The sequence below is a fragment of the Camarhynchus parvulus genome, chromosome 2 (genome assembly GCF_901933205.1).
Source record: "Camarhynchus parvulus chromosome 2, STF_HiC, whole genome shotgun sequence".
Classification (NCBI taxonomy): Eukaryota; Metazoa; Chordata; class Aves; order Passeriformes; family Thraupidae; genus Camarhynchus; species Camarhynchus parvulus.
This window is the reverse complement of record NC_044572.1, coordinates 16155750-16182985: the sequence shown is the minus strand read 5'-3', so window position 1 is coordinate 16182985 and position 27236 is coordinate 16155750. Positions and strand designations below refer to the sequence as shown.

Here is a 27236-nt window from a genome sequence, read left to right as displayed (position 1 = left end):
GTGCACCACTCAGCTTCAACAGCAATGCACCCATCTGTGCAACTCCCCGGGGGAAGTGGAGACAATTAGACAGGTGCTGACTGATTTTATCCAGTATCATGGCCATGCTTCTAGTTCTTCCCTGCTTTAGCTCTAGAGTCCAGTGTTTATAGCTTTCAGTCAGAAGGAAATGAGACTCCATTCTCTGCAGCAGTGGAAAATGAAGCTGCGCCATGCAGCGTGCTGGAGAACACCACGCTCTTGCTCTTCACACTCCTCCCCAAACTCAACACTGTGTAGCCAAAAAAACAACTCCATTAAGGAGCCAAGAAAAATCAGGCAGAAGGAGGACTTAGTGTATTAACCTGGGGAGAGCAGAAGACAAAGATCTAGAACATATGTAAAGTTAAATTTGTGTGATTACAGATCACCTGACTCAGCTCCAGAAGGCAATGGCAGAAGAAGGTGGTGGCACCTCTAAAGGCTTACCTTTCCTCTTGCTTCTTCTTGTTCTGTCTGTGGTGAACAGTACCACAGAATCAAAAATTTTCAGATGGGCATTCTGATTTTTATCTATTAAGAAATCAAGTATGTGGATCTTCTACACACATCTCCAAGTAAAACATGATTCTTACTCGTGTCTAAATTACGTGAAATGTATTGATGTTAATCATTCCACTGTGAAGAAACAGTGAAAATTGTGGCTGGCATGTGACTTTACCAGCATATGGCATATTAAAGAAAGTGTGTTTGTGATATGGTGTGTTTGTGATAGGGACACAACTTGTCAAGTTAATGTAAACTGGTAGTGAAGTTGACACCACTATATTGGCCTAATTTTACTTACCAAATCTGAACAATTGTTGCATGCATCTTTCCTACACAGGAAGGGCAGTAGCTTGAATTCCTGCAGCCCTATAAGATCTCACTCTACAGAGATGCTGCCATGCAGCAGTAGAAGTAATCTGAATTTCATAGTAATCTGAATTTCATAGTAGAGTGCTTCAGATCAACTTCAAACCTCCTGCAAAACTTCTAAGTAGTATCTCAGGTGATTCTAGAAGTCAGAGCCAAAGGCCATGGGAAAAAAGTACAAGTTTAACAATGGTTTAAGTAATGCCAGGCTGTTAAAACCAGATTTTTTTAAATTGTTCCAGTAGCAATTATGAAGTGTGAAGGGATGCCACATGAACACTTCTGAATACTGCTAAAACCAAAAATTAACTTTCCAAAAGGTCATAGTGATACTCCCTAAAATACAGGGTGTTTGGCAAATTAAAAATGCATATTCATTGTATAAGACCAGAGTGAGATGTATCAGCACCTCCAAGCTGAATGTTACCACTGCCTGCCAGGCCTTGATTGTGCTTTTGGTCTCAATTTTGATGATTCCCACCTTCTTGAGTCATATGGCATGCTTGGACCTCACAATTTTTTGAAAGGTCCCACAGTGTAAATGAACCAAGAGCTTTTAAAAAATGTATCTAGAAGTTGTTTAAAAAAAAAAATCAAAAGCCAAGAAAAAAATCTTGTTGTTTTTAAAGCCTGATGTTGGCACCACTGTGTGGAGTGTCTTGTGAAATTTTTTTTTTTTGCTTTTATTATACACTGTTGCTACTCTACTTAGGTACTTTATTTTTTTTAGCCTAGTTTGCCTAAGTTTAATCAGCATTTATATTCAAAATGAATCATGCACCCATTGGAATTTACAGTATTAAAATGCTTCAGGTGTCAAAAATCAGTAAACATGACTTACACAAGAAAAACTAATTTATTTTTATTTTTAAAAGTAGATAATTTATTCTCAGAAGACCTGAGCATACATTAAAAAAACTAACAATGTGATTAAACATAGAGATGTAAGACAATTTTGCAATTTTAAGAGGGGAAGTAAGTCTGGTCATTCCTACAGCTCATTGGGGAGGAGCCCCAAGACCCATCACAATGTAATCACACCTAAAAGGATAAAAGATAAATTTCAACTGTGTTCTTTCAACACACTTAAGCAGTTACTGTCTTCAGAGCATCTTCGCCTTTTTCTAAACTTAATTAATACAATTTAGTTTTATTTGATCTGAAGACCAAAATGTAGAAGAATGCTAATTCCAATTTAAAAACGTGTACAGTAGATTTGCACCTGCAATTGGATTTAAGAGTAAGAAGCAATGGAAACCTTTGAAATCAGAAACAACAGGACATAAAAGATTTTTCCAGTTTTAGAAAATTGCTTCCTTTGTAGTGTTATATTCTACAGAAGACTGCTTGTTCCTAGGAGGAGAATAAATGGCTAAGCAATTGATTAAACTGTTCCCATACTGAACCACTCACATTGCAGATTCCAGATGCTCTACATTCTTGACATCAGAATGGAAAAATTTACTGTTAGTCTAGAGAAATTTAATATCACCATTCTTGTCATATCCTTCATAGCTTCATTATTAGGACAAGTCTGTGGAAGCTATAAACTAGTGCTAAATGATAAAAAATATGGTCTCTGCGTTCCATCGCTTTCTTACAAGAAAACACCAACTTTGTTTTGGTAAGTGTAAGGAAAGAAATGGAAACATGGATCTGCCTTTGCTTTCATATGCTAATTAATTTCCTGAATTAGCATTCTGAACAATGATGCCAGGCTTCAAATCTAGAATTTTTACAGCAACTGAGGGATAATAAACACTAAAGAACATATATCTAAAGGCCCAGAACAACACTGTAAAAATTTATTGTATTAATAAAATGGGACAAACCAACCTTTAAATTTTCCACTTTGTCAAAGGTAAAATAATCAGCACCATTTGCTGCCATTTATAACAAGCTAACATTTTTTCACATTTGAACTGTACTTTACAGTTCTACGAAGGCTCAGACATTTGCCTTACACACAACCAAGCATCATTGCAGTAGAAGCACTTATTCTGACATCCTTGCTGCTGAATAACAAAATCAGTCACTAACACCACATATTGAAAATTACTTCCTTCTGAAATCTGAGATTAGTATTTACACATAGGTTCACATAAAAACATATGCACTATGTCTGAATATTAGGATGGACATACTGCACTGTCCTATCAGACTCCAGCTGTAAAAAGACCACTATGTGCTCAAATTTATGTGCTACAAATAATTCTTTTTTTATGTTCTCTTAAGTAATTCCACTGAATATATGGGCTTGTTGACACTACAAAAAGTTAAAGAGTAACAATTTTTCTCGGCAGAGCCAGATGGATTAACTCATTCCAGTAAGCACCTTTTTTAAATTTTGTGGTTTAGTGTTTCTAAAAAAAAAAATTAATTTTCAAAATACACAACACCAAGTAACTACATCACGCACTTGTATAACTACAACATGCAAGTGATCGGCCTCTTGGGAAAAATATCTGTTTTGATTTATTTGCTAATTCACAAAAAAAAGTAAAATGCTGAAATCCTTACAGATGGCAGAGAAAAATACCAATGTTGTAGATTTTTTCTAATGAAAAAAAGAATTTTGCTCTAAGTGTCCTCAAAGAACAAGACTGCATATTCATAAGGGCAATAGTATTTTAACTTAAAAGTTGTACCTAATTTTTATTCATCAAAGCTACAGTAAATTTGTTAGCCCACCTTAAAACAATGATATGACAGAAAATGTTGAATGAGTAATTATTTAAACCCATCACTTTAAAAAATATTATTTCCTTCATAATGGAAAAGTCTTTAGATTTGGAACTTGGCTCCCAGAGCTAAAGAACACGCAGTTGTTTGAAACAGTTATTGGTCTTTTAGGATTTGTCTCAACATGTGTATTTCAGATTTAACATACCACATATCGTTAACATTCTGATGTGAGTTAAAGAGCTGATCTCTATCTGCATCCATACAGGGCAAGACTTGCTGCAAAGTTTCTGCTTGCATGGCTCATCAAAGCTGTTTCAAAATCAAACCCCCTCAAAAACGTAGTTACTAGACACTGTGTCAACATGGATATTTTCAAAGTTCATAAAATGTACTTTTATGAGTATTCAAAAGTCCACCTTTTATCTGCAAGAATAACATATACATAAAACTGATTTAAAGTGACCCATCAAGGACAAATTAACAAGCAGCTTGTGGAAAACTCATACTAAATTTTTTTTTTTTTCTTTTTTTTTTTTAACTCCTGTCTCCTCCAGTGAAGCCTGCTATGGCACCTCGAATAACCTTGACTAATTGACTGGTCCTTTCCACAGACATCAGCTTGGCAAGTCCTTGGTATTTCTATCTTGATCTTCATCAGCCTTAGAGGAGGCAATAGCAAGAACCTGGCAGGCAGTCAGGAAAGAACTCATTCCAGCACTAGGAAGGCACTGGGCACACTGGCCATGTTTTAACCCTATAGTCACAGTTTACAAGGTTATAAGATACGTGGTACTGGGGAGGGGCAGCAAGGACTACTGAACACGGCATTTTACATCTGCAAAAGGAAGACAGAATATCTCATTAAGAGCTTGAATGAAGACTTCTAACAATAAAAACCAACATTATTTTCAAATCAGCTGGGTCTAAGACTAATGGAAACAGTGTTGGATTACCAGATATCTCAGCCTCTCATGGTCAAGATACATGCTAATCATGTATCTCATACAGGATATACCTGTCATGAGAGTAGAAGAAAAAAATCCTACAATTCTAGGCAGTACTGATGCCTGAAATCAAGTCAGTGTATTATTTCAGTGTTATGATTCACTGTAGCACCTAGCTTAAGAATTAACGCTCAAAACAAATAATGCCATTACACAATCAGTCATATATATGCAGCCACACACACTTGATTTAAAAGTTTATAGAAGAATATAGGAATATACACAAATTTAAAGAGTCAAGTGTATTGACAGACTGAGAAAGTTGGGGCTGTTCGGTGTGGAGGAGTGTGCACAGAGACCTCCAACAGACTTCCAGTATCTGAGGGGGGCCTACAAGGAAGGCTGGAGAGGAACTCTGTCAGGAACTGTACTGACAGGACAAGCAGTAATGGTTCAAGCTGAAAAGAGAAGAAATTTAGGTTAGTATGTGGAAGAAATTCTTTGTAGTGAGATTGGTGAGGCACTGGAACAGGCTGTTCCCAGAAGCTGGGGCTGTCCTGTCCCTGGCAGCGTTCAAGGTGATGTTGGATGGAGCTCTGAGCAACCGGCCTAGTGAAAAGCATCCCTGCTCACAGCAGGGGGTTTGAAATTAGATGATCTTTAAGATCCCTTTCAGCCCAAACCATTCCATGATCCTACATCATCACCGTCATTTTGAAAGTAAGTTTAGGAAAGTAAACTATTTGAAATAATTAAATTATGTCATCATTTATCTCTAAAACTAATATATTGCTTTGAGGTGTTCTTTGTGTGTTGGGTTGTTTTGTGTGTGTTGGGTTTTATCCTAAACCAATGTGTTATTAAGGAAAGTAAAAATTCAGTTTTGAACCCCTGTATTTCACAACAGACAACAGGTAGCAGGGAAGCTTCTCATTACCTCTTAGAAGTAATAAACTGCCTTCCGATTAACAGGTTTAATTCTTCTAAATCAGCCAGGATTTGATGTGATACTGGGCTGAGAAGCCACAGACCCTTCCATTGAATGCACACAGTATGCAGGCTCTGCTGGCTAACCTGGATGCTGGAACAGCTACACTTGAGGGGGACAGCACGGCAGTGTGCCCGCAGCAAAGGACACCTGGTGTCACTAGAACTGACAACCACTTGTGTGCTACAGCTTTCAGTCCAACAAACAGAAACACACAGAACAGAGCCTCTGCTTAGAAACAATATTGTACCTTCAAATTCACTACAAAACTACATGCTGCTCACCAAAAAAAAAAAAAAAAAAAAGGGGTAAAATTGTTCCAGCTGCTGGACCATTTGAATTTAAACGTGTCCAAAACTGTAACAGTTTTAAAGAGTTTACCATCAGTAAATATAGTTACACACATTTTCTGATTCCACACTACTGAATCAGTCTAGCAATATTAACACAAAACAGAACAGTTTAGAGAAATTTCATTTCACTTTGAACGAATTTTCCAAGTAATCATAAATATGTTGATACCAGAATAAATACCCTTTCCAACACCAGCAAGTTGTATTTTTAAAAATTAAATCAGATTGCAATTAAAGCCAGCCATACATCTCATACTTTCCCAAATCTTCCAAATTAATATTATCCTAAAAGCCATTTAATGCCTCTGGCAGATGGAGATGGGGAGAAATCAAGAATGCAAGGATAAAATATTGGCTCTGTTTCTTAATTCAGTATAAATTTTGCCTCGGCTGTCATACCCATTTTCATGAATATCTGGCCATACCTATGCATCTCAACATGCTGAGGAATTAAAGTAGCTTTAAAATTGTGATGTAGCCAAAGCATTTACACACCACACTTGCTGCAGCACACCTATACCTAAAGTTATAACCAAAGATGTAAAGCAGGCAATGGAAGGCTTTCCCTGTGCTGTGTTTCCATCACAGGATGCCAGTGGGGAAGTAAAGGCAGTTTGGAGCAGGAACCGATGACCCTGCGAGCCTTTGCCCGGCAGCCTCCAACAGAAGAACAACTCCGAAAACTTTCCTTCACTGCTCTCCTAAATTCCCTTTCTCTTCATCTCATACCAATGAGATGGACAGATCTTTGGCCACCATTTTATGTTGCTGCGTTCTGTAAATAGGCTGTAAAAACAGAACTCGCTGATTTCTATCTTCCTCCAAATCCTGAAAACTGGGTTAAAAGGCTAAAATTAAAATTTTAGCACTTCAGATTAATTTGTCCTTTTTCCACTACTGATGTTTCTCGTGCCCCCCTTTCAGCTTAGCCAACTACTCAGCTTTTCCTTCATATTATTACTTTTTTTCTCCACCTTTTTATTTTTATCCTTTTTATTATCAAATCCTCTTAGAAAAGATCATGTTGAAACTGACAAGCTGATCAAAATGCATTAATATAATAGTAAATAAAGAGAAGACATCTATATGAAAACAATAAAAGCAAGACAGCTTCTTGTTCTGGTGCCTAAAAAATCATTTTTGAACTTCACATTGCTTGCAGTGGTCTCTGACCACTGGGAAATCAATCCATATGAACCATCCTAGCAGAACATTTCTACCAGCATTCAGCATATCCACATCAACAGCATGCAGCTTCAGAGGTCGAGATTAATTCAAAAGAGTCACAGAATACACTACTATAAATGCATTTTGGAAAAATACCTAACATTAGAACAGATTTCATGTATCTATTTAGTATTATTACAAAACAGATATGAAAACACGAAAACCAGGAACATTTTAAAGGCCATATGAACTTAAAATTTGGTTAGTAACAAATGTGGGGTTTTTTAAATTAAAAACGAAATATGTATTCAGTTTTGCAGCCTTGTAATGCTTAGAAAACTCCACTATCTGGCACAGTGCTCGCTCCTTTATGTGCTCGAGGAGAAACTAATACAAGCCCTTGCACATTTTCTCTTTCTATAATTTACAATATTCAAATCCAAGAACTGCTTCTGACTTGTACTTTTCATTGTATATAAACAATCTCACACAGCTTTACTTGGTGCCTAAGCTTGACCCATAAATGTGATTTTCCTGCTGACAACACATGAAACAAAAACATGAAGTCTGCTTTGCACATTCAGACACTACTTTTCGAGAACAAACAGAAAAGCATTTTTAAGCTTGTCAGTTAAGCAAGCTTGATACAGTGTTGGGAGGAAAGAAATCTGCAACCAGTTTACGATGTTTTTCACATTAGAACAACACTTAAAGCACAATGATGTCATCCTGGCTTCACCAAAGTCAGCAACAAAGCTGCCATCTACGACTGTGAAGCCAGAACTGCAATTTTACACCTTCTAAATATAGCAGATAAGTGAATGCCAGATCTCACAGACTTGCTTTACCTGCAAAACCGCAAGTCATCTTGCTCAGTGTTCAAAAGATCTGTTTGGTGGGCTTACACACAGGGCAAGCAGACTTTTGCAATGCAGAAACTGTTGACAGCTTCTGAGCCAGCCCGAGGCATGAGCTCAGCCTTCCATTCACGCTGGCTGCTTTAAGATAACTTTGACTTGACACTGACAGGACCATTAACCTTAAGAGTCACAAAGATGTTATAGACAATGAGCAGCTTTTCAATTATTACTATTATCATTATTATATAAAAATAGGTTTTGTATATGGCTAATAGCGAGTGGAAGAGAAAGAATCATCTGCACATAAACCTTTGTCCTCTGTCCTAGGTTAGTGAAGCCAGATCAATCTGGTAAGGTGTAAGATTTAATTAAAGTCACTATATCAATCTGAATAAATTAAAACAAACATTTTTTTTTAAAGATTGAAAATAGTATAGCCATGATTTTGATTTATCATAGCTTGAAGCCTGGTAAATGCCCCTCAAAACAGATTTAAAAGGCACGGCTTGTGTTCAGAAGAAGGTACAGGTTAAAACACGGTAGGACAAAAGCAAGCATATGAGGAATGTATATGAAGAAATCAGCTGCAAGTACATGGTGCCACTTCTAATAAAAGCTTTTGACAAAGTAAAAGCAAGGTAAAATGAAGACAGTCAGATAAACATTTAGTCTCATCAAATACAGCCCATCATGAACACAATCCTAATTTTGACAGTGAACTGATACTTCAGACTACATAAAAAAAATTTAAATCATTAATGTTCCCATACTGGTGACTGAATATCCAGTGGTCCATGACATGGCAACTTTCGATATTCACAAATTATGCATTTCTATTTACAAACCCTCACAGAATGCTTTCATTTGTTTTTAAATCCAGGTTTACTTTTATTTCACTCAGCATCTAACAGACACAAAAATACGTTAGGCTGCACTTTGTCTGATTGTATTTACAAAAGAGAGTCTTAGCAAACAGACTGAGCAGGGTTATGTCCCTAACCTAAAGGTCCCACTAAGTGACTTTGCCAAGTCCTCAGTGCTCCAGACAGGGCAGTTTCAATTCATCACATGTCACAATACAAGTCTGTACAGGCAGAGAGAGAGGAAGACTGCTTACCCACACAGGAAGAACAGAGGTAGGAAAAATTTTATGCACATCACTACTTTTTAATCTAAGAGTGAGAGTAATAGCAGAAAAACAGGACTCCAGTTAGAAACCACCTGTATCATAGCCAGGGTAGGAAGCACAGTTTGATGTAACCATTCCAAAAATACTTGAGTGCATATCAGCCCAATGAGGAAGTATTGTAAAGAAAGTGGAAGAAAAAAAAATTCTCTTTTCTGTACAAATGCAAATTTTTATTTAGAAAAACAACTTATAACTTGAAGCAGAAAAAAAAGGACTTAACAAGCACTATTATTTAAGAGCAAGAGATTAACGGCATGTATCATGTTTTACTACAAATTTCATGAGACAATGGACACACTTGAGTTTTAACACAGATCTTAATTATTAAAGGTATGTTTGCATCATCATATGGATTAAATAGCACAGTAGAACATGCTTAGAGGCATTTTAACGCACAGTATTTCAAAATCAGGATTATCTTCTACTTTTTGAAGCACTTCTCTTTCTTTATTCAGAAACTCTGTAACTATTACTTTTGGACATACTACAATCTTTAAAAATAAACAAGTAATAGTTAAAAAAAAATTAAGGAAGGTTTTGAAAGGACACAAAAGGGTGCATGATAAAGAAAGCAAAGGTCCAGAGTGAAAATTAGCCCAGAGTAGACCCTGACACATCTTCCAAAACTCAGCTTTAGGATACTGAACAGCTTCAACTCACTCATTTCCATGAAGGGAGGGAGAGAAAAGAAAGGTATGCAGAGATAGGGTTTGGCAAAGTCATAGTCAAATCCCTTAAACTCAGGAATAGGGAGACAAAAAAGCATATAAAACCAAACAACTCTCCTTCTCCATGGCAACAAATAAACAGACGCACACCCTAATTGTAAAGATTAATATTGCCATCTAGGATAAATTTTATGTGTAGGGAAAACAAAATCACTGCCCTGTACAGTCTACTAAAAATAAGAATCAAATGCAGTTCCTCATATCCATACTTATACACAAATTTTTGGATTCCCGACTTGAAATCTCCCTCCTAATTTTCCAAATCCTGCTGTTACTTCTTGTGCATAAAACTATGTGACACAGGGGTGGAAAGCAGGGATCTTGTATTGTATTGCAACCTCAGCTGGATCACCCTTTTTTAACGAACACTCTTCAGCAAAAATACTAACTTTAGTTATCCCAAACAGAGGGACAAAAATACTTTCAGACAGGGAGAATTCAGGATAACAAGGAGATGAAATTTAACCTTTGAATATAACCTTCTGTTGCCACAAAGAAGGTGGAAACTATGGAAAGCTACATATCTGCAATCCCACTGCCAGCAGTCAGTGTCAGGAACTGGGCTCTGACGTGGAAGGCAAGTGAAGCAACTGAACTTGAGACAGTATTTTTCTTCTCCTAATTTGTTACAGAGTTGTCAAAACTGAATAGTCTGTGTTCAGAAATAACTCCACTGATAACTGTAACTCACAGAGGGGATAGTCTAGACTGCTGCAAATATTAAGGCATGCATGATATCATCATCTTTTTTTTTTTCCCCTTCCTCCTCCTTTTTCAAGTTAACATTGTAGGAACCGTGCTCAGAGGTGAATCCAAATTCTTCAGATCCATCTATAATATATGTTTGGATCTGTTCTTTCTAGGAGGGTGGGGACAGAGGGGAAGAAGGTGGTGGTGGTGGAACTTTTCAAAATTAATATATTTTATCTGTGGTGTTTCATGTATCTAAATTAACTTCAGGGAGAAAAGGTTATGTTTTAAGTCTTAAATTAAAAATCTGGTGAGACCATAATTAATTATCTTACTTGAAATACAGACTTAACAAATAAGATGTGGAGGAAGCACGGCCCCTCCTTGGCCCGCATACCTGTGTCACTTCCAGATCCAGTTGATAACGCTGGCATGATTTAGTCTGCAGAGCGTCACACACAAACCTCAAACCAGCACCGCAGCCAGAAGGCAGAAGTTTATTTCAGTTTAACTGCTTGCAGCCAAGTTGTCTACAAAGATTTATGTTATCTCCTAGCTTCTCCTAGAAAGAACAGAAATAGAATTTTACAATTAAGAACATTGTTAAACTGTATATTACTGCAGCTAATAAAATCCAATGATTATAATGAAATAAGCTTTTATTTAAGATTCTCAAAACAAAGCACTAGACATTTATTTATGACTGTTAAGATTTTTGTTTCCTCCAGGTGAAACAAGTTTTGTTTTCTTCAATCTAGCCTACAATCCCATTCTGCAATAACAATAATTTAACACATTTCTCTTGTGTAAATTATACTCTTTAACTCCAGGCATTTTGGAAATAAAGTCTAGGGGTATTTTATTAAAACTGTGAATAATTGAGGTAATTCAAAATTTTCTACTACTTATCTCAGAGAAATAAAATTGCTTACTAGCACAGTAATTTATTCAGTGTTTCTATTTAACCTCCTTTCAATTGTTTTCAGGTCATTTAAGATTTTTGTTTGCAATCTGGAAATATAATCTAAATTTTAACTGAAGCTGTAAAAAGTAGGACTGGAACAAATACTTTTCTAAGGTAAATAGCAGTTTGATTCGTGGAGTTGATGGAGCCATTACCATGGAAGGAATTTTTCTGCGATTCATTATGACAAAGTCAGTGTTTGTTTAACACATATTTTGTAATAATTGTACAGGTCTCCTGATAGTAAATTTGGGGTCTTTCCTTCAACCGTTTTTGAGAAAAATTCAGAGTACATGTAACAAAAATTAAAATTAATTTCAAATAGAAGTAAATGCATTTTTATTCAAGTATGTTAAAATATGAAACTGGAATGCAAACATACGAAAAGAAATTCCAAGTCAAGACAGCAAATGTCTACTTAGAGTGGGGCAGGGACTGATGTGTTTTCAGGGAGAAGTAAGGGAGAGGGGGAAGTAGAAACTACCAAAAAAATAAAGATTTTTTTTTCCCAGATTTCAGTAAACAAAAAGGATCCTTGAAGAAAGAAAGCAGCATAGTTCTGCTTTAGCAAAAGAAAATAAACAAACAGAAGAGCATTTTGCCGCTGCTATTGCTGGTTTGGGTTTTGTTGGTTTTTTTTAAAACACATTCATATTAATCAGAATGACTTTTGAAGTCATGTTGGCTCTTAAAGTGCATATTTTGGACCCATTTTAACTTGGCAACAGTCTTGTGGAAGAGTGATATACAGGTGCTGTAAACACTGTATGCTGTTCAAAATTTTGTTTTTCACTGAAAGAAATCTCCACATGGCTAAAAATATTGCAGCATACTAAGGGCCATCCACAAGATTTTGTTTAATAAGTTTTAAAGGAATATATTATTAGATATAAGTTAGCTGTTCACTTGTCCCCAGGCATAAACCCATTGTTTAAATAGTTTGGCAGGTTTTTTTAAGTATGGGGGTTTTTTACATCCCCTAGGCATTTACCCAGTGAATCTGGGTGGTTTGGTTAAGAAGGCAAAATATAGCAGAAGTTACCTCCCTGGACAACTTCTTCTGTGATGAAAAGAACCAAATAAAAACCTAAAAGCTTATCTATTAAGATTGTTTAAGGGTTTAGGATTTTTTAAAATTATAGAAGTTAATGAAGAAAATAAGTTTTCAGTAAAAAAACATCAGTTTCAAAAAAAAAATATTTTGACATTCATCAAATCAGCACAAAAGTCCATGAACTTAAAATTTAAAGCACGGATAAGGAAATTAAGTATTCCAGAGTGAAAGCTCATCTTATGATGACAAGAGTTGTAAAACATCTATATGTAAAGCTAGCCAGGGTGCAGTTTAAAAGAGGAAAAAAGAAGACATCATAGCCAAGGACACATTGTGCCAATTAAGACGGAACATATTCACTTTACATTAATTCTGCTTGTTTTCTGTTTAACACATAAAGAAGAAGTCAGGTCCCAAACTCAGTGACAGTCCGCAGCACGAGCACACCCGAGCAGCCGTATGAAGGAGAGAGGCATTTTTACTTTTACATGTGTAAGAAACTGGTTGAACAAAATTATCAATTACTAATGAAACATCTTTGATTTATATTCATGTTAAAGTACTTTCATCTGTTAAAAAGAAAAGAAAACAAAACAGGAAAAAACAAAACCGACCAAACAAGGTGTTCTCATTATGAGTACATTATTATTAACCAGAAATTCAGGTTCTTTAAAGAGAGTTCACTGCAAAAAGCAGAAAATCTTGTTGATCTCCATATACGTGATGTATTTCAACTCCATCAGTTTCTTTATTTTTCTTTATTTCACAGTAAATCATTCAGTACAAAAAAAATCAAGCTCATTATTTAAGAAACCTATATACAGCACAGTTATTGCCCCCTGATCCTAAATATATATTAATGAAAAATAAATGACCTGATGAAATCCTTACCAGTAAAATGCTTAATATTTTGCTGGAATGGGATGGGGATTTTTTTTTTTCCTAACGTGCAAATTAAGCTACATTTTTGCAGTGATGATGCTATTTTCTTTGGCTCACTTCATTTAAAATGCTTTGGAAGTTTTTGCCGGAGCCCAGCCATAGGCATTGCTGACTGCTGTATGGAATCGATTTGCTGCAACACAGAAATACCAGCTGTTACGGTATGTCCTGAGAGGGATTACCGAATATTCCTAAATTGAAGTTCAATCCATCTTTCCATAAAAATTAGGAGCCAGGGCCAGGAACATAACAGCAGTATCAAGTGCACCTGAGGCATTTACAATACCCAGCAGAACTGTTACAACCAGCCTTTAAAAAGGGCTTATTTTTGAAATTTCATTATTCCAGTTGTACCTTGCTTCTATAGATCGCACCGTATCGGGTTCTGCTGGCACCCGCCGCGTGGAAACAGCGGCGCCCGCCCGGCCCCTCACGGCCCCTCACGGCTCCCGCCTGACCCCTGGCGGCCGCGGGAGGCGCCGCGCCCGCCTCGCTCCCCACACGCCGCGGGCAGGAGCCCCTCGTGAGGCAACACGTGCCTTCCTTGCTTCTGCTTTTAATTGTTATAATAGAAATGGATTAAGATAAAATAACAAAACGCATAATTATAATTGTTTCTGCCTGTGTTTATCTGCATAATGAAATACATCTCTATTTTAAGGCGTTCTGGTTGAACGGCAGGTGTTGGGGAAAAATATAAGCCTTGTCTGTAAAAAGCACAGAAATGCTCCCCTGTCTTCCAACAGCTCCCACACACTGCAGGGTCATCAAGCCAGACACAGCTCTGGTCACCGTCACCACCAAGGTCATTGCAGTGACATTACTCACCAGGGTGACGTGCCCCGGTTCCACAAGGCCAGGAGTGCGGTAGAAGCCTCCCAGAAGCACTGTACAAACCCACAAAATTCTAGAATTACAGCTCTCCAAGGGAACCATTTTTCTGCATATCCCACATGTGGACCAAGAGAGGTCCTTTAGCAAAGGATGAGGGATAAATCTTGTTCGCGATCACTCACATTGGGAATACAGGACTGTAAGAACAGGCAGAGGTTGGGCAGATAAAGCAAGCAGGTGGGAGGCAGCTGCAGCGTGCCAAGATGAATGGCCTTCCACATAATTTCAGCTTTAGTAGCTTCTTTCTAGCATCCTCTATTGCTTTTGAATTGAAGTGACTCCATCAGTCATGCATACACTTTATTTCAGTCAAGTTCATTTTTCAAGAAAAGATGAGGTAGAAAAGCTAATTCAAATTTGTACTTATGGCAAGCACCATGCAGTTGGAGATGGAACACATAAAGTCTTGGGTCTACCTCAAACTTCCCACACAAACCTCAATAAACTCCATAATATTTATTTCTGAAAGCATATTTTACAAGTTACTCAATATTTTGGCATTTTAATGAATATAAATTGATTTCCTTCACATTTGAAAAGCAGACTGAAGGCTTTTGATTAATTTATGACAAATAAAAACATAAGAAGTATGAACATAACAATGGTACAAATCAGGAGGCAGGCAGGCTGGGGATGGGACACATAAACCCAGGTTATTTGGTTGTTTGATACAAGAAACATTCAACCTATTTTTCTAAAGGATGCCACAATTATGATGACTATAACCTTGATTTGCAGGACTAAACCAGAATGTCTGCAAATGGTATTCAAAGTACCAGATAGAGATTTCATGAAGAGACAGGAAATTTGACAGCCAGTCAGTCTTGTATTCATTATGGGGCCTCAAGTAATTGAGTGACTACAGACATGTATACAAGACTCCAAAACCCAGTGAGCACAGGAAATTGCCAAGGGAGGTTTTCTAGACTGGGAGAAGTAAATTTGTTTCAGTAGACAAAATCTGAATTGAAAATGGCGGTCAACTCTTTTAGAAGCTGTAATGTAAGGGGATCTAGTGAATTCTTAAACTCTTCTGAAGAAGGTTTCAGCTCCTCAATCACACAGTCTCCGACAGGCTACTGGAACGCGCCTGTGGCTCCTGACAGGCTTCCAAAGCTGCTCAGCCACCCCTACAGGCAGTATGTACTTGCTGGCAACAGGAACCTTCAAAAACTCTTCAACTTGAATTACAGCATAGAGGACATGTGCATAAATATGATGGGTCTTCAAAGATGTTGCAGAAGCAAGAAGCTACCTCTGACTCACTCAGCTGTATGTGTAATGAAAATTAAAACTATCACAAGTATCTCTCTGTATGAAGTCCACTTAGAAACCCCAGAAATATCTACAGCAACTACCAAATGTTATTAACTAATACACCAACACAGAAAACAAGGACTGCCCCAAACTGGAAAGGTCAACAGCGGCCCTCACTAACTTCTTCATGGTCTTGTCATCATATCAGTCTTCAACCATAAGAAAAATTAAAGGCTTCTGCATATTTTTCTATCAATTCTATCAGTGTTCTCCATTTTATTTAGGTTACACCATAGATATCTTAGAAAGAGCTTCGCTTTGTGAAAAGACTTGGAGAACAGCAGATAATTTAGGCACTCTTAAGCATCCACTGAAAATGAGTAAGTGCTTGGCATTTAATTCATACATTTGTGGTTACATCTTTAACAAACAGCAGTTTGGAAAAAAAATACTTCTAAAATCATTTTATTTTGTAGTGTGACTTCTACTTCCATGGTTCAAATCTGACTGTCAAGTCAGTGCATCAGGAGAGAGATGTCTCTGGCCTCTCCTGATGGGAAAATGTTTACATATGGAAAAAAAATCAACACTCTAAATTATAAAATCTTTGAGTACAAGAAATAAAAAGAGAGCATATTTAAGAAGTAATGTACTGAAAAACATTAAGACAGTAGAAATTACTACCCCAGCAGTCTGTGGTGGCTATTTCCAGCAGTTTGATCAACACCAGAACAAAGTCAGGCTTATTTCCAGTGAGTGGCCCTCCTGACTGGTCTCTAGGCTACATGTTTGGACCTTTATAATTTTATTCTCTTTCTCTTCAAGGATAAATTTCCACTTGACACTTCCCTTGCTGGATTATTAACAGAAAACACACAACTTCATCACTACCTGACCATACATTTCCAAAAACATGCCAGAAGCTCATATCTGGGGGACATCCTCTCTCATGTTTGACTGAGTTTGTTCAAAGGGCTCAGAAGACAGGTAGAAGGAAAAGAGCACAGTGTACAATTTTATTCCTTCATAACTTCAGCAAAAGACGCGTTTCTCCTCTTGATGAGAGTAATCCTGTGTCAATGGAAAACTCTCACTTACCTTAAACTCCAACAGCAACACTGAAACTGGCATCACAATTTTCCTTATTCAGACAGTTTTCCCCCATAATATTCTTTCATGGTCTGGAGCAGGACCATTTATCCAGATACCACTGTTATCTAAAACCTCTCTAAATACAAGTGTGAAATAATTCTTTCAATGAGTCAATACAACATAGAAAAAATAGAAATAAAATACAGAATATATTAAGATATTAAAACGTTGGTAATATTGTTATTAATTTATATATTACAATGTATTACAGTTTAAGTTTTAGAAAGTTCCTTGCAGCCTGAAAACACTGCCATGCTAAATGCAAAATATGTTCAATGAGTATTAAAACAGAGGCAAGGCTTTTTGCAACCTGCACCTTCTCTGCCTTTAACACAAAAACCCCTACGTGAGCTCTGTCCAGACTTAGCTTTTTAATGTCAGTGTTTGAATTGAACACATTCCTTAAAATGCACGAAAACATTCCTTTAAATAAACACACTAAAGCTACCAGTTTAATTTTAACCAGCATCACTGTTGTAGATGTCCAATACCCTTAGACAGATCCAATTTTCTGCAAATAAAATGTACCAACTGACAGAATAATATTAGTTTAATATACTAGTTTAATAAAGCTATTCATTAAAATGTGACCTAAACTATGTCTCAGATCAAAGGTTGCTCTTTCAGTTTGAGTTACTGGTTTGGGCACACTTTTAACACTTTTCCCCTAGCTGCAAACCATTCCTTTCCTTGGAAAATAGCTGTCAGCAGGTACCACAGCCTCTCCATTAATTACCTGCACAAATAGTTTTGTTCTGGCAGTGTTTCCTGACAGTCTGTTTGAAAAATGTAACTACCTACAGTAAATTACAAACCTTACTGACCTCCAAAATACTAAAAAAACCTGGCAATTTTTCTATAAATGAGAGTTCAGCACAACCTACTGCAATGAATCATCCAGTAACCTCAACACTCCCTAAAAACAATTAAAAATGTTTTGCACCAAGGGGCTCTGTAACTCCAATTTTAGAAATATACTTCAGATTTTAATAGTATTATAATGCAGTTTGAGCCCACATTTACAAAAGTGGATGGGAAATCTGTGATAGAAGTAAAACCAGGATTAGGACATCCTAAAGAAACTAGTAAATATCTACTTGACTTAAACAGTTTAGCCACATATTAGCATCACCAGCATTATTTACATCATAGTCCAACAAAACATGTATGCATCAACTCTCAGGTCTGTTAAACAGCCATATCCAAAAATCATCCCCACAATTACATAAATATTCAAATTATTACTTAAACTCAGAAATACCTCCTCTAATGTCAGAATGTTATTTTTCAAACTCAAAATTTTGAACACCTCTAGAGCCAAATAAGGTACAGATATTTTACAGTGCTTCAAAATTTTATTACAGAACTTTTGATCACTCCTTCTAGTTCAGATTAACTAATCTTTTGAACACTTCTCCTTTGTTCAGCATAATTTTTCATAATCCTCCTCTGTCAAAATGTAAGGATTTTTTTTAGAGGATGGGTAAAGTAAAGAGATGATTTATAATTAAGCATGGGGTTTATTTTCAGAGGGCAAAATCGGAATAAACCCCATTTTCCTAGTATGTGTTTTTATCCAACAAAAAAACCCATTACAATAATTTTTATTTTAATCAGTTTCAGATTGCTTTTTCATTGTGAAGTTTTAAAATTCAGTGAGCAATCTGGACAGTACACCTTTAGCTCAATTTTGAAACATTTTGATTTATTAAATGGTAATTTATTAGTTGCATCTTGAGCATAAGTAACAAAAAATATTCCTTAAGTGTACATGTGCATTGTAAAAACAGTATTGCACATGGATAGACAGCTAATCAGAGGAAGTCTGTGGTTGACTTTCGTCAGTTTACAAGCTTCTTCTCAATCACTTTTCTGTGATTTAAGTTTGTAGAAGAAAAGAAAGGTGAAGGTCAATAGCCAATGACACATTCCAGTGCCTTTGCACCGCTGGCACATCAAGCATACCAGACACTTCGTGCAGTCTGCTGTCTTCTCTGTAAGTTCCTCGTGACCATCCTTCATTCTTGAATTCTCCAATTCCTTCTAACTTCCAGATGCCACTGAAAAGCTCTCTTTTTGCTGCATAACCTCCCCTCTTCCTTTTTGGCAAACTCTGGCAGCACCATTGCATCAAAGCCACTGTATGACTTGTCACCTAGCATATACTTCCTTCCATTTTTATTTTCATTTTCTTCCTTTTCTCCATTTCCCTCTTTCCAGGAGAGAAGCTTCCCCCTCTCAGGCCCTGCTGTCCAAATTCTACGTTGCAGTTTCTTGCTTCACATCTATACCAATTTTACCTTTTCCCTTATGACGCTGCTATGTACTCACTATTCTTGTCATGAATCCAAGAATCTCCAACAATGAACTCGGCCTTTACCCCCTCTATTTAATAAATATTCCCATCTCCTGACATTTTACTTTTACTTCCCTTACAGTTTTCACTTTCTCCTGTCTACATTTCCACTCCCACCCCACTGATCTTTTACACCACTGTTCACATGGGAAATGTGAACGATTGTCACACTACTGCTTTATAAACCTATAGTCAGTTTCCAAATCTATTTCTAACCAGCAAATCCTTGCTTTAATACTCTCCAAATACCTCCTTTAACGCTCTTCCCTTTCTTCTAGAACATGGATTAGCCGAGTTCAAACAGGCAAGAAGCCTGAAGTGTGTGGCACGTTTCAGCAGCTGCAGACAGCAACATCCACATAGGAAGGTCTGTCTGCCTGCAGCTCTGTACCACCTCCAGGATGGAACCACCCTCAGAGCAGGACTTTCCTGTGTCTTCAGGTACTAACACGCAACTGCAATACTCTAAACATTTTGGAACCAATAGTATATATAGTTTACAAAATTATACATTAGAATTCAAATGAGATATAGTTAAGAGCCCATCTTTAAGTTTGATTTACTCTGTGACTCAAGTCACTCTGCACACTTAAGTTATGTGGAAATTTAATTAGCAAAAAAGATATCACCTAGAATTAATTCTATCTTGCCAACCTATATAGCCCAAGTAATAGTCCCACAGTAATCAGAGTGCCTCTGAGGTTCAAGCCATATTTCCAAGACTTAAAACTGCTTAATTCAAGTCTGAGATACCGTTGGATGAAGAGTCAGGTTTAAGGCAAGGGGTAAACTGTATGTCAAGTTCACACTGCAGTGAAAACAAGCTCTCAGATTTCACTTCATTTGGCCAAAAAAACCATATTCAATCTTTATGAAGAAAATAATTTAAAATTATAAAAGGTCAATAAACACAAATGCTAACAAAACTAAACTTGGCAGTGCTGCCTACATGAAGACTTTTTTTCTGTTTTTCTTGTTTAACTCACAGCTTAATACATTGCTTTAAGTCTTAATGCATACCAGCAAAATACAGGATATGCAAAGAGTCCAAGTTAATGTTGCTGTTGGAAACTTAATGTTTGCATTTCCTGGATTTTGGAATTTTAACTAGGTGAACAATGCTGCATTGATTCTATTTTGGCATTTGCTAGAAATACCAAAGTTGGTTTTTTCTTTTTTTTCCTTGTCTGAAACTGTATAAATCAGAGTTAAGCAATTTGATAGTGAACCTTTGACATTTTTTGGCATTATTCATTGGTCCACTCCAACTTACATATCTTGAAGTTTACTGGGAAATGACAAAGGTGCTAAATGAAGCAATAAGCATACCTGAGCCAGCAAGTGTAGGTAAATTAAAGTGCACAAACATATTTTAAAAATGTAGTGCTTTGCAAAATCAAATATTGTGAATACAGAATCTTTGATGATGCAACGCATAACTATTCTACAGTAAAATGTTTCCTTGAGCTATCATTGAAAATTCCCTAATTGCACTGTTGAAGTTAATACAGGACTGTGCACTGTCCCCACACATGTCATATACTCCCTTATACTCCTGTAACAGGATGTAACCAGAGGTCAATCTTCCCTCTGAATTGAAAAGCTAAAAATACCTAGAAGTAAAAAAAAAAAACAACCAACCAACCAACAGACAAACAAAAACCCACAACAACCCAGAGAAAGCGCAGGTAACTGAGTTCAGCTAAGTGAAGCTACTTCAGGTACAGAAGTTGTAGCCACTTCAAAGCACTGGTCTCTTTCAGTACATATCAATGTGTGTTCCCTACATTAGTATCCTTGAGATGGCAAGATACGGAACAGAACAGGGGCTAGGGCTCATCTGGCACTCTTGGCTCCTATTCTGATAAATGATTTACGGATACAACGCTGATAGAGATGAGTTAAACACATGTTTTAATCAACCTGCATTCTCAATATTGAGAAACTGGTTTTTTGCTTGGATCGGGGCTTTTTATACCGCTACAGTAAGAAATGTGTCTCCAGTGCTACCTTTTCAAGCCAAGTTCCTACCCTTGAAAATGATGTTGTATAAAAGACCCTATCAAATTTAAGTATCTACAAAGCAATCTAATTCCTCTGATGAATTCCAACACTGAACAGGCTGTGAAAGGAGAGTGATTGAATAAACAAACAGTGAAGAGGCCTCCTCTCTCTCCGACTGCTGTCCCGATGGATGGGCGGGGAGGAAAGAACTCACACTGTATACATCAACAGTAAAAAATTTAATTTTTTTTAAACTTCTTTGTAGACTTAGGATGATTTACAGGGCTTTGTACAAAATGACCATCAACGACTCACATTACTCTGAATGGCTGTGAAAAGCATGGGTGGGGTTTAATGAAGGGACGTATTGGATTTGTAACTTCAGAGTACGTTAAATGTGGCTGTCATTTCAGCATGACCACACCGACAAGAGAGGACATCATCTGCTGCCGATGGGGGTACAAAGCCAGATGGCAGAAACACAGACACTGCACTCGGAGCAGAAACCAAACGGTCATCAAAACCAGTTTTCACCATGACTTTCAAGATACCAGAAAAACATTTCTACAGGTAAGTATTCCAAATAAGGTATTTTTAAAATGTGATAAATTGAAAACATTCCCAGAAACTTGCAACTTACAGCGCTCCAAGCCAGGAGAGGGAGCTCCTGCACTTTTCAAATAAGTCAGTGTGGATTTCATCTTGTCATTGGAAATAACAAAGCAGTTCTCCTCATCTCACGCCATGCACAGGTCTGCAACTGATTGCTTAAGAAGAAGGATCTAATATGAAACTTTAGGATATATAATGCTCTAAATATATGTGACTGATATTGTTAAAAAAAATCGTTACCATTCATTTTATTCCCCTCCTTAGAAAAGTGATCATTTTCACATTACATATACAGTATTACTGAAATAACTGCCTGCAAACTGTTTAAGTAGTGAAATTACATGATCTATAAACAGTAACACAATGGGTACAAAACCCCACTGAATTTCCTAACAGCAAAGGGTGTTCTTCCTATTCCTAAATTGAATAAGCTAGAATTACAAGAAATGAGGGACAGGATTTTGGTAATTTTAAGGAAGTTCGGAAACTGGAGAAATGCCAACTAAAACAAATATTTGCAATTTATTACTGCAGAATATTTTCACAGTTGCATTTTGTCAATCCATCTTTTTATGAAGGTGGTGTTTTATAAAACATTTCATTCTAGAATAGCTATTAATAAAGTGCTTATTTTTCTCCTTTTCTAATCAGGATAAATAAAAAAATATTTCACAGATTTTGTGGTCTGTTTCCATACTATAAAGGCAGTATTTACTCAAAGTAAGAGCAAACAACCAAAAAGTCAGAGGGGACAAAACACAAGTTTTCATAGTGTGCTCCATCAGAACACATTCATTATACCACAATCACCACTGCAATACCAGTAACATTTTCTAGGTTGAGCGAATATTCATGGAATAAAACTGATTAGGTATTTAGAAATTATCACTATGGCAAATTTCTAAATTACTTCTCTTCAAACTACACATACATAGTGCAATGCCTGGTTTACAACTGAACTAACACACCTTAATCCTGGAGATAACTTTCTGTTTCTTGTTTCTTGTTCAGTTAAAATGTCCAAGACTCAGCCAGTCATTACTTTTATTTCTAAGTCTTATACAGAATGTCCAAGAAATTTTTACCCATTGAAAGAAGTCAATCTGTGAAAAACTCCTCACTAGAAAGCACATGCTAGTTCGAAGAGGAAAAATGTCAAAAATGTAACACATAATTTGACGTATAAAGGAAATCACATATTTGCCTCTCCCAATGGTTTAAGTTCCAGGTAAGCACTTGTTTCCCAATGTACATACCTTTCTTCCATCTTCATCAAAATGCTCAGCCTTCCAGGTTCCCTAACCAATGCTTTGATATGTATAAACTTTGATACATGGTTTTATTTTCTAGATGGTAGAAGTGACAACATTCTGTATTTCTTTTCCAAGGAAATGAAGCTTCCTCTTCATAATTTCTTCCGCTCCTTACTGAAGACTGTATTAGCATTTCCCACACAGCTCTCAGCTTAATCAGAAATAAAACCCATCATCATCATATTCCAGCAACCAATTAGCCATCTGGTCTATGTAACTTCTCATTTGACAACTGTAATATTCTGGAACTAATGCTCTGTGCTTGAAAACAAAATTGATTGACAGCAAAATCTACTCATCAATGAAATCTGGCCTCATGATAGAGAAAAATGATGCTTAAAATTTTCCCTTTGCGTCTTCTGTGGCCTTCAGCTAGGGTGGTGAAGGTGGAAAGAAAGGAAAGTCATAAAGATCAAAAGAAGGGTAAACACAGCAGTAATATTTGCTGCCAAATTTCACATCACTGTCAGCTTTTACAGTATAGCAGTATAATTATGTAGTATAAATTTCATGCAGTTTCATAACTACTCTTCTCTCACTCATCGGTAGGCTTCAGATTTGTGGAAAATATTCGAGTGTAACTGTTTTTCATGGTATATTATTTGCCAAAGTATCACTGTCACAGCTCATTTCAGGTATAGCAGTATGATTAAAGAATACTAAGGGGGCTTTGACATGTAACTTAATTTTCACAAATAGTGTAATTGTTACTCAAAACATTATAAACTGGCTTAAACAGACATTAGGTCCTGGAAGTTAATTCCCTAGAAATTACTAAGTGGATACCAGAAGATATTTCATCATTATGTGTAGCCCACCAGTATAAAAAAAAAAAAATACCACCTTTCAACTGAAAGGAATATAGCCAGCAACAGCCACAGGGAGTGGCAAGGAAATGGAAGTGCAGAAGCACATAAGCTCTCTGGAAGAGTTTTTCAGTGTGGCCTAAATTCTTGAATCCAACAGCCCAATAGAAGAAACAGCTGAACACAGAGAACAATAACACCCATCCAGCTGTCTTTATTGTTAGGCAAATGGACCAAAACTTTAGAGTTTCAAATTAATTTTTCAAAATGAAAATCCTCTTCATTTAAATGTCAAGCACACATTAAGGGAAGAAAGAAAAAGTATTTTCTTTTGGAATAACTCTGTTTTAAATATGTTATTATGCAACACATCGTAAAGCCCAAGCTGTGCTTCTCCAAGGTCAGCTCCACTGGTCACCAAAGTCTCCTCTGCAATTCTTGCCTCTGCCCTACCCCTGCCTAGCTGGGACAGTAAGGTGGCGGAGAGAAGAAAGAAAACTCTTTGCACACTGCTGTCTAGTGTGAAAACAAGTAGAAATAAGAGACTCATAACTTCACAGCTTGTAGATACAAATGCAGCTTACTAAATAACTTTTTTTTTAAGTACCACATCACACTATTTCAAGCAGAGAGTGTAAACAGAAACAAACAGATTAATGATAATAACCAAATTTAAAACAAACAAGCCCCACCCCAGGAGTGAATCACACAAAATATACAAGTAACTACATGTAAATAATGAAATAGAGCATTTTTGAAGATCAGTAGAGTATGCTTCTGTGATGAATATGTATCTTACATATTGTCACAAAAGAAGATGAATAAGAGTTGCTAATCTCCTTCCTCTTCTGGCTACTCACAAAACCCCTTTATTGCCCTCATGAACTACAAACTTACTGAAAAAATAATCAGAACTAGAACTTCTAGGTTAGAAAGCAATGCCAAATCAGAGGTGATTTTTTTAAAATATCTTTTGTTCTGCTATCTTGAACAATACAGAATAACTACAGTGGGCATGCCCAGCCTCTAACCTCCCCAGAGTCACAGGGAAGAGGAAGGAACAACAAGGTTTGCAGAATACCTGCCTCACCAAACACCCTGTGACAACACTATCAGTTTTAATACCAAAGCCATCAGATCTATAGTATGTCAGAGATCAGTTACTAATAATGTCACAGGAGCTTGTGGAACAGACACCAATGTGCAAATGGGTAAGTATTTGAAAAATAAATTTCTGCTGTATGAAGGGGAACTTAAAAAAAAGAGGGGGAGGGAAGTTCCTATCAAAATCACAAACCCTCTAGGTGTAGATAACTCTGAATTAAAAAAAGCACCAACTGGGCATTCAGTAAGTTCTTCATAATCATGAAAAGTATGGGAACATTCTGTTCTACACTGGATACAGATGCAGACTGGTTGAGTTTGAGCTAGCCACCTTAGCCACCACTCTTCTCCCTTTGCTTTTTGGGACCTAATTAATTTCACAACCCACCAGTATCAGCTGGCCAGTTCAATTCCTGAAGCCCAACACCAGCAGTGAGCAGCCCAACCACCACCTCTTGTAGCAGAGACAGCAGAGAGCAGCCACCCTGCTGTACACAAGCAGCCACCTCTTGGAAGTGGCTCAGCAGGACAGTCTGCAGTGAGCAGTTCTGCATGTTTCACTGTTCTTATCTTTCAGCCCCAAATAAACCCACCCTTGCCTGTGGGTTTAAGGCAATCTGCAAAATAGTCTTTATACGTGCAAGGGGGAGGAGAAGCGTATGAGGCTAATGGGGAAAAAAATTGCCCTGGCACTGATTGAGTGGTAAAAGAATCCCTAAAAACAAAGCGCAAGCGAGTATGACCAAAGAATTTGCTATCAGCACTACTACCAAACCTTGATGAAGACACTTGCAATATCTAATCTCACCATGAAAGTTAGCTTGGAAGTGGAAGATGGCTCCTCCTATGAAAATCTAACAAGTATACCTTGAAACAACCTATATTCTGGGTTAACACTGAGGTATCTTACATCTAAATCCATATTTTACAGTTGCAAGTAGTAATTCTCTGTCTTCACACTGCCCAAAATACAGCCCATGTCACTCATTGCATGGACAATCCACGCTCACTGAGTATTAGACTTGTCTTTACTGTCTGTTGTGTATTGGCCTTATTTGCTGCAAACCAGCCACATGCAGCTCTGAGGATAGGATGATCTTTTGCTGCTTCTGCATTTACACACTACTTGCTCAATATACTAGAAGTTATTGAAACATTAGAAGTTAATTCTCACTTTTAAAAAATCTGAAGATAAGTGTATTTCAAAAAGACACCTGTTATTTTAAGTACATAACCATGGCCCAAAGTGACATAAGGTAAGAACCTATAAAAATATTCATTTAGACAATAGAATTGTCTAAATTTTGAAGTCTAACAATATATTAAAATAGGTTCCAAGGGACAGAGTTTTCTGAAGTATTACCCTGGATAGTATCACAGCCTTTTTACATATACAGAAAATATTTCCTTGATTTCAGATTACTCAACTACTTCAATGCAATAACTAGCTTAAAATCAAAGTGAGCAAGTAGAACTTCAACACAGGAATGCTTGTTTTCATTTTCCTGTATACAAATGAAAAACTAAGCATGACAGGAAGATCTACTTGTTCTACTTTCTCAAAAGATGGCAAATTTGATGTATTCCACTCGTATAAATGGAGGCTAGTATTTATTTTTTTTCATTAAGCTATATTAATATTTACTAGTAAGTGTTATCATAGGAATGTACATCTGAATTTAAATTGAAATATAAAATTATTTATTAAATTCTTTATGCTGCAATTCAAAAATTACTTACTGGCTACTTCCACTGAAATTAAGAGCAAAAACATCATTATGTTAAAAAATTAAAAGTTGCCTTTTGTTCTTATCAGTAAAAGTTTAAAGAATAATAAAATTCATGTTGAGCTATCCAACTGCTTATATTAAAATGTACAGAAGTACATTGTATATCTTTGTAAGGAAAAAGTGCCATTAACTAAAAGGAATGAATGTCTTAAGAAAAGGTGAAGATGTTTCAGGTCAAATATGGATCTAGAAATTTATTTTCATGTAAATGCTAAAAAATTGTTGTAACATATGGTTATTACAAAATAATTTGACTTATACAAGTTCTCTGTACTACAGTGTAGTTTTACAGTTTTCATACATTTCCAAAATATGCAAGAGAGCATAATTATACTTAATCCCCAGATTCAAAGAGAAGGCACAGATGGCCTTAGGTCAGGAGCCCTGATTAATCTGTAGTGTCCTTTTTGAGATGATCTAACATTTAAGGGCAGTTTAATGAACACCTATAAGTGCAACACCACAGTTAGGATGAACTTAAGCCTCTGTG

General features: G+C 36.7%; 1 protein-coding gene across 5 annotated transcripts in view; it reads right to left on the bottom strand.

The window, feature by feature from the left end:
* MPP7 (membrane palmitoylated protein 7) overlaps positions 1–27236 on the bottom strand; it is a 147047-nt gene that overhangs the window by 94915 nt on the left and 24896 nt on the right. For all 5 annotated transcript variants that reach the window (XM_030971137.1, XM_030971140.1, XM_030971141.1 and 2 more), the window contains one exon: positions 10896–11060. In XM_030971137.1, coding sequence (XP_030826997.1) covers positions 10896–10932 — 37 coding nt within the window. In that variant the 5' untranslated portion in view covers positions 10933–11060. The remainder of the gene's footprint in view (positions 1–10895; positions 11061–27236) is intronic.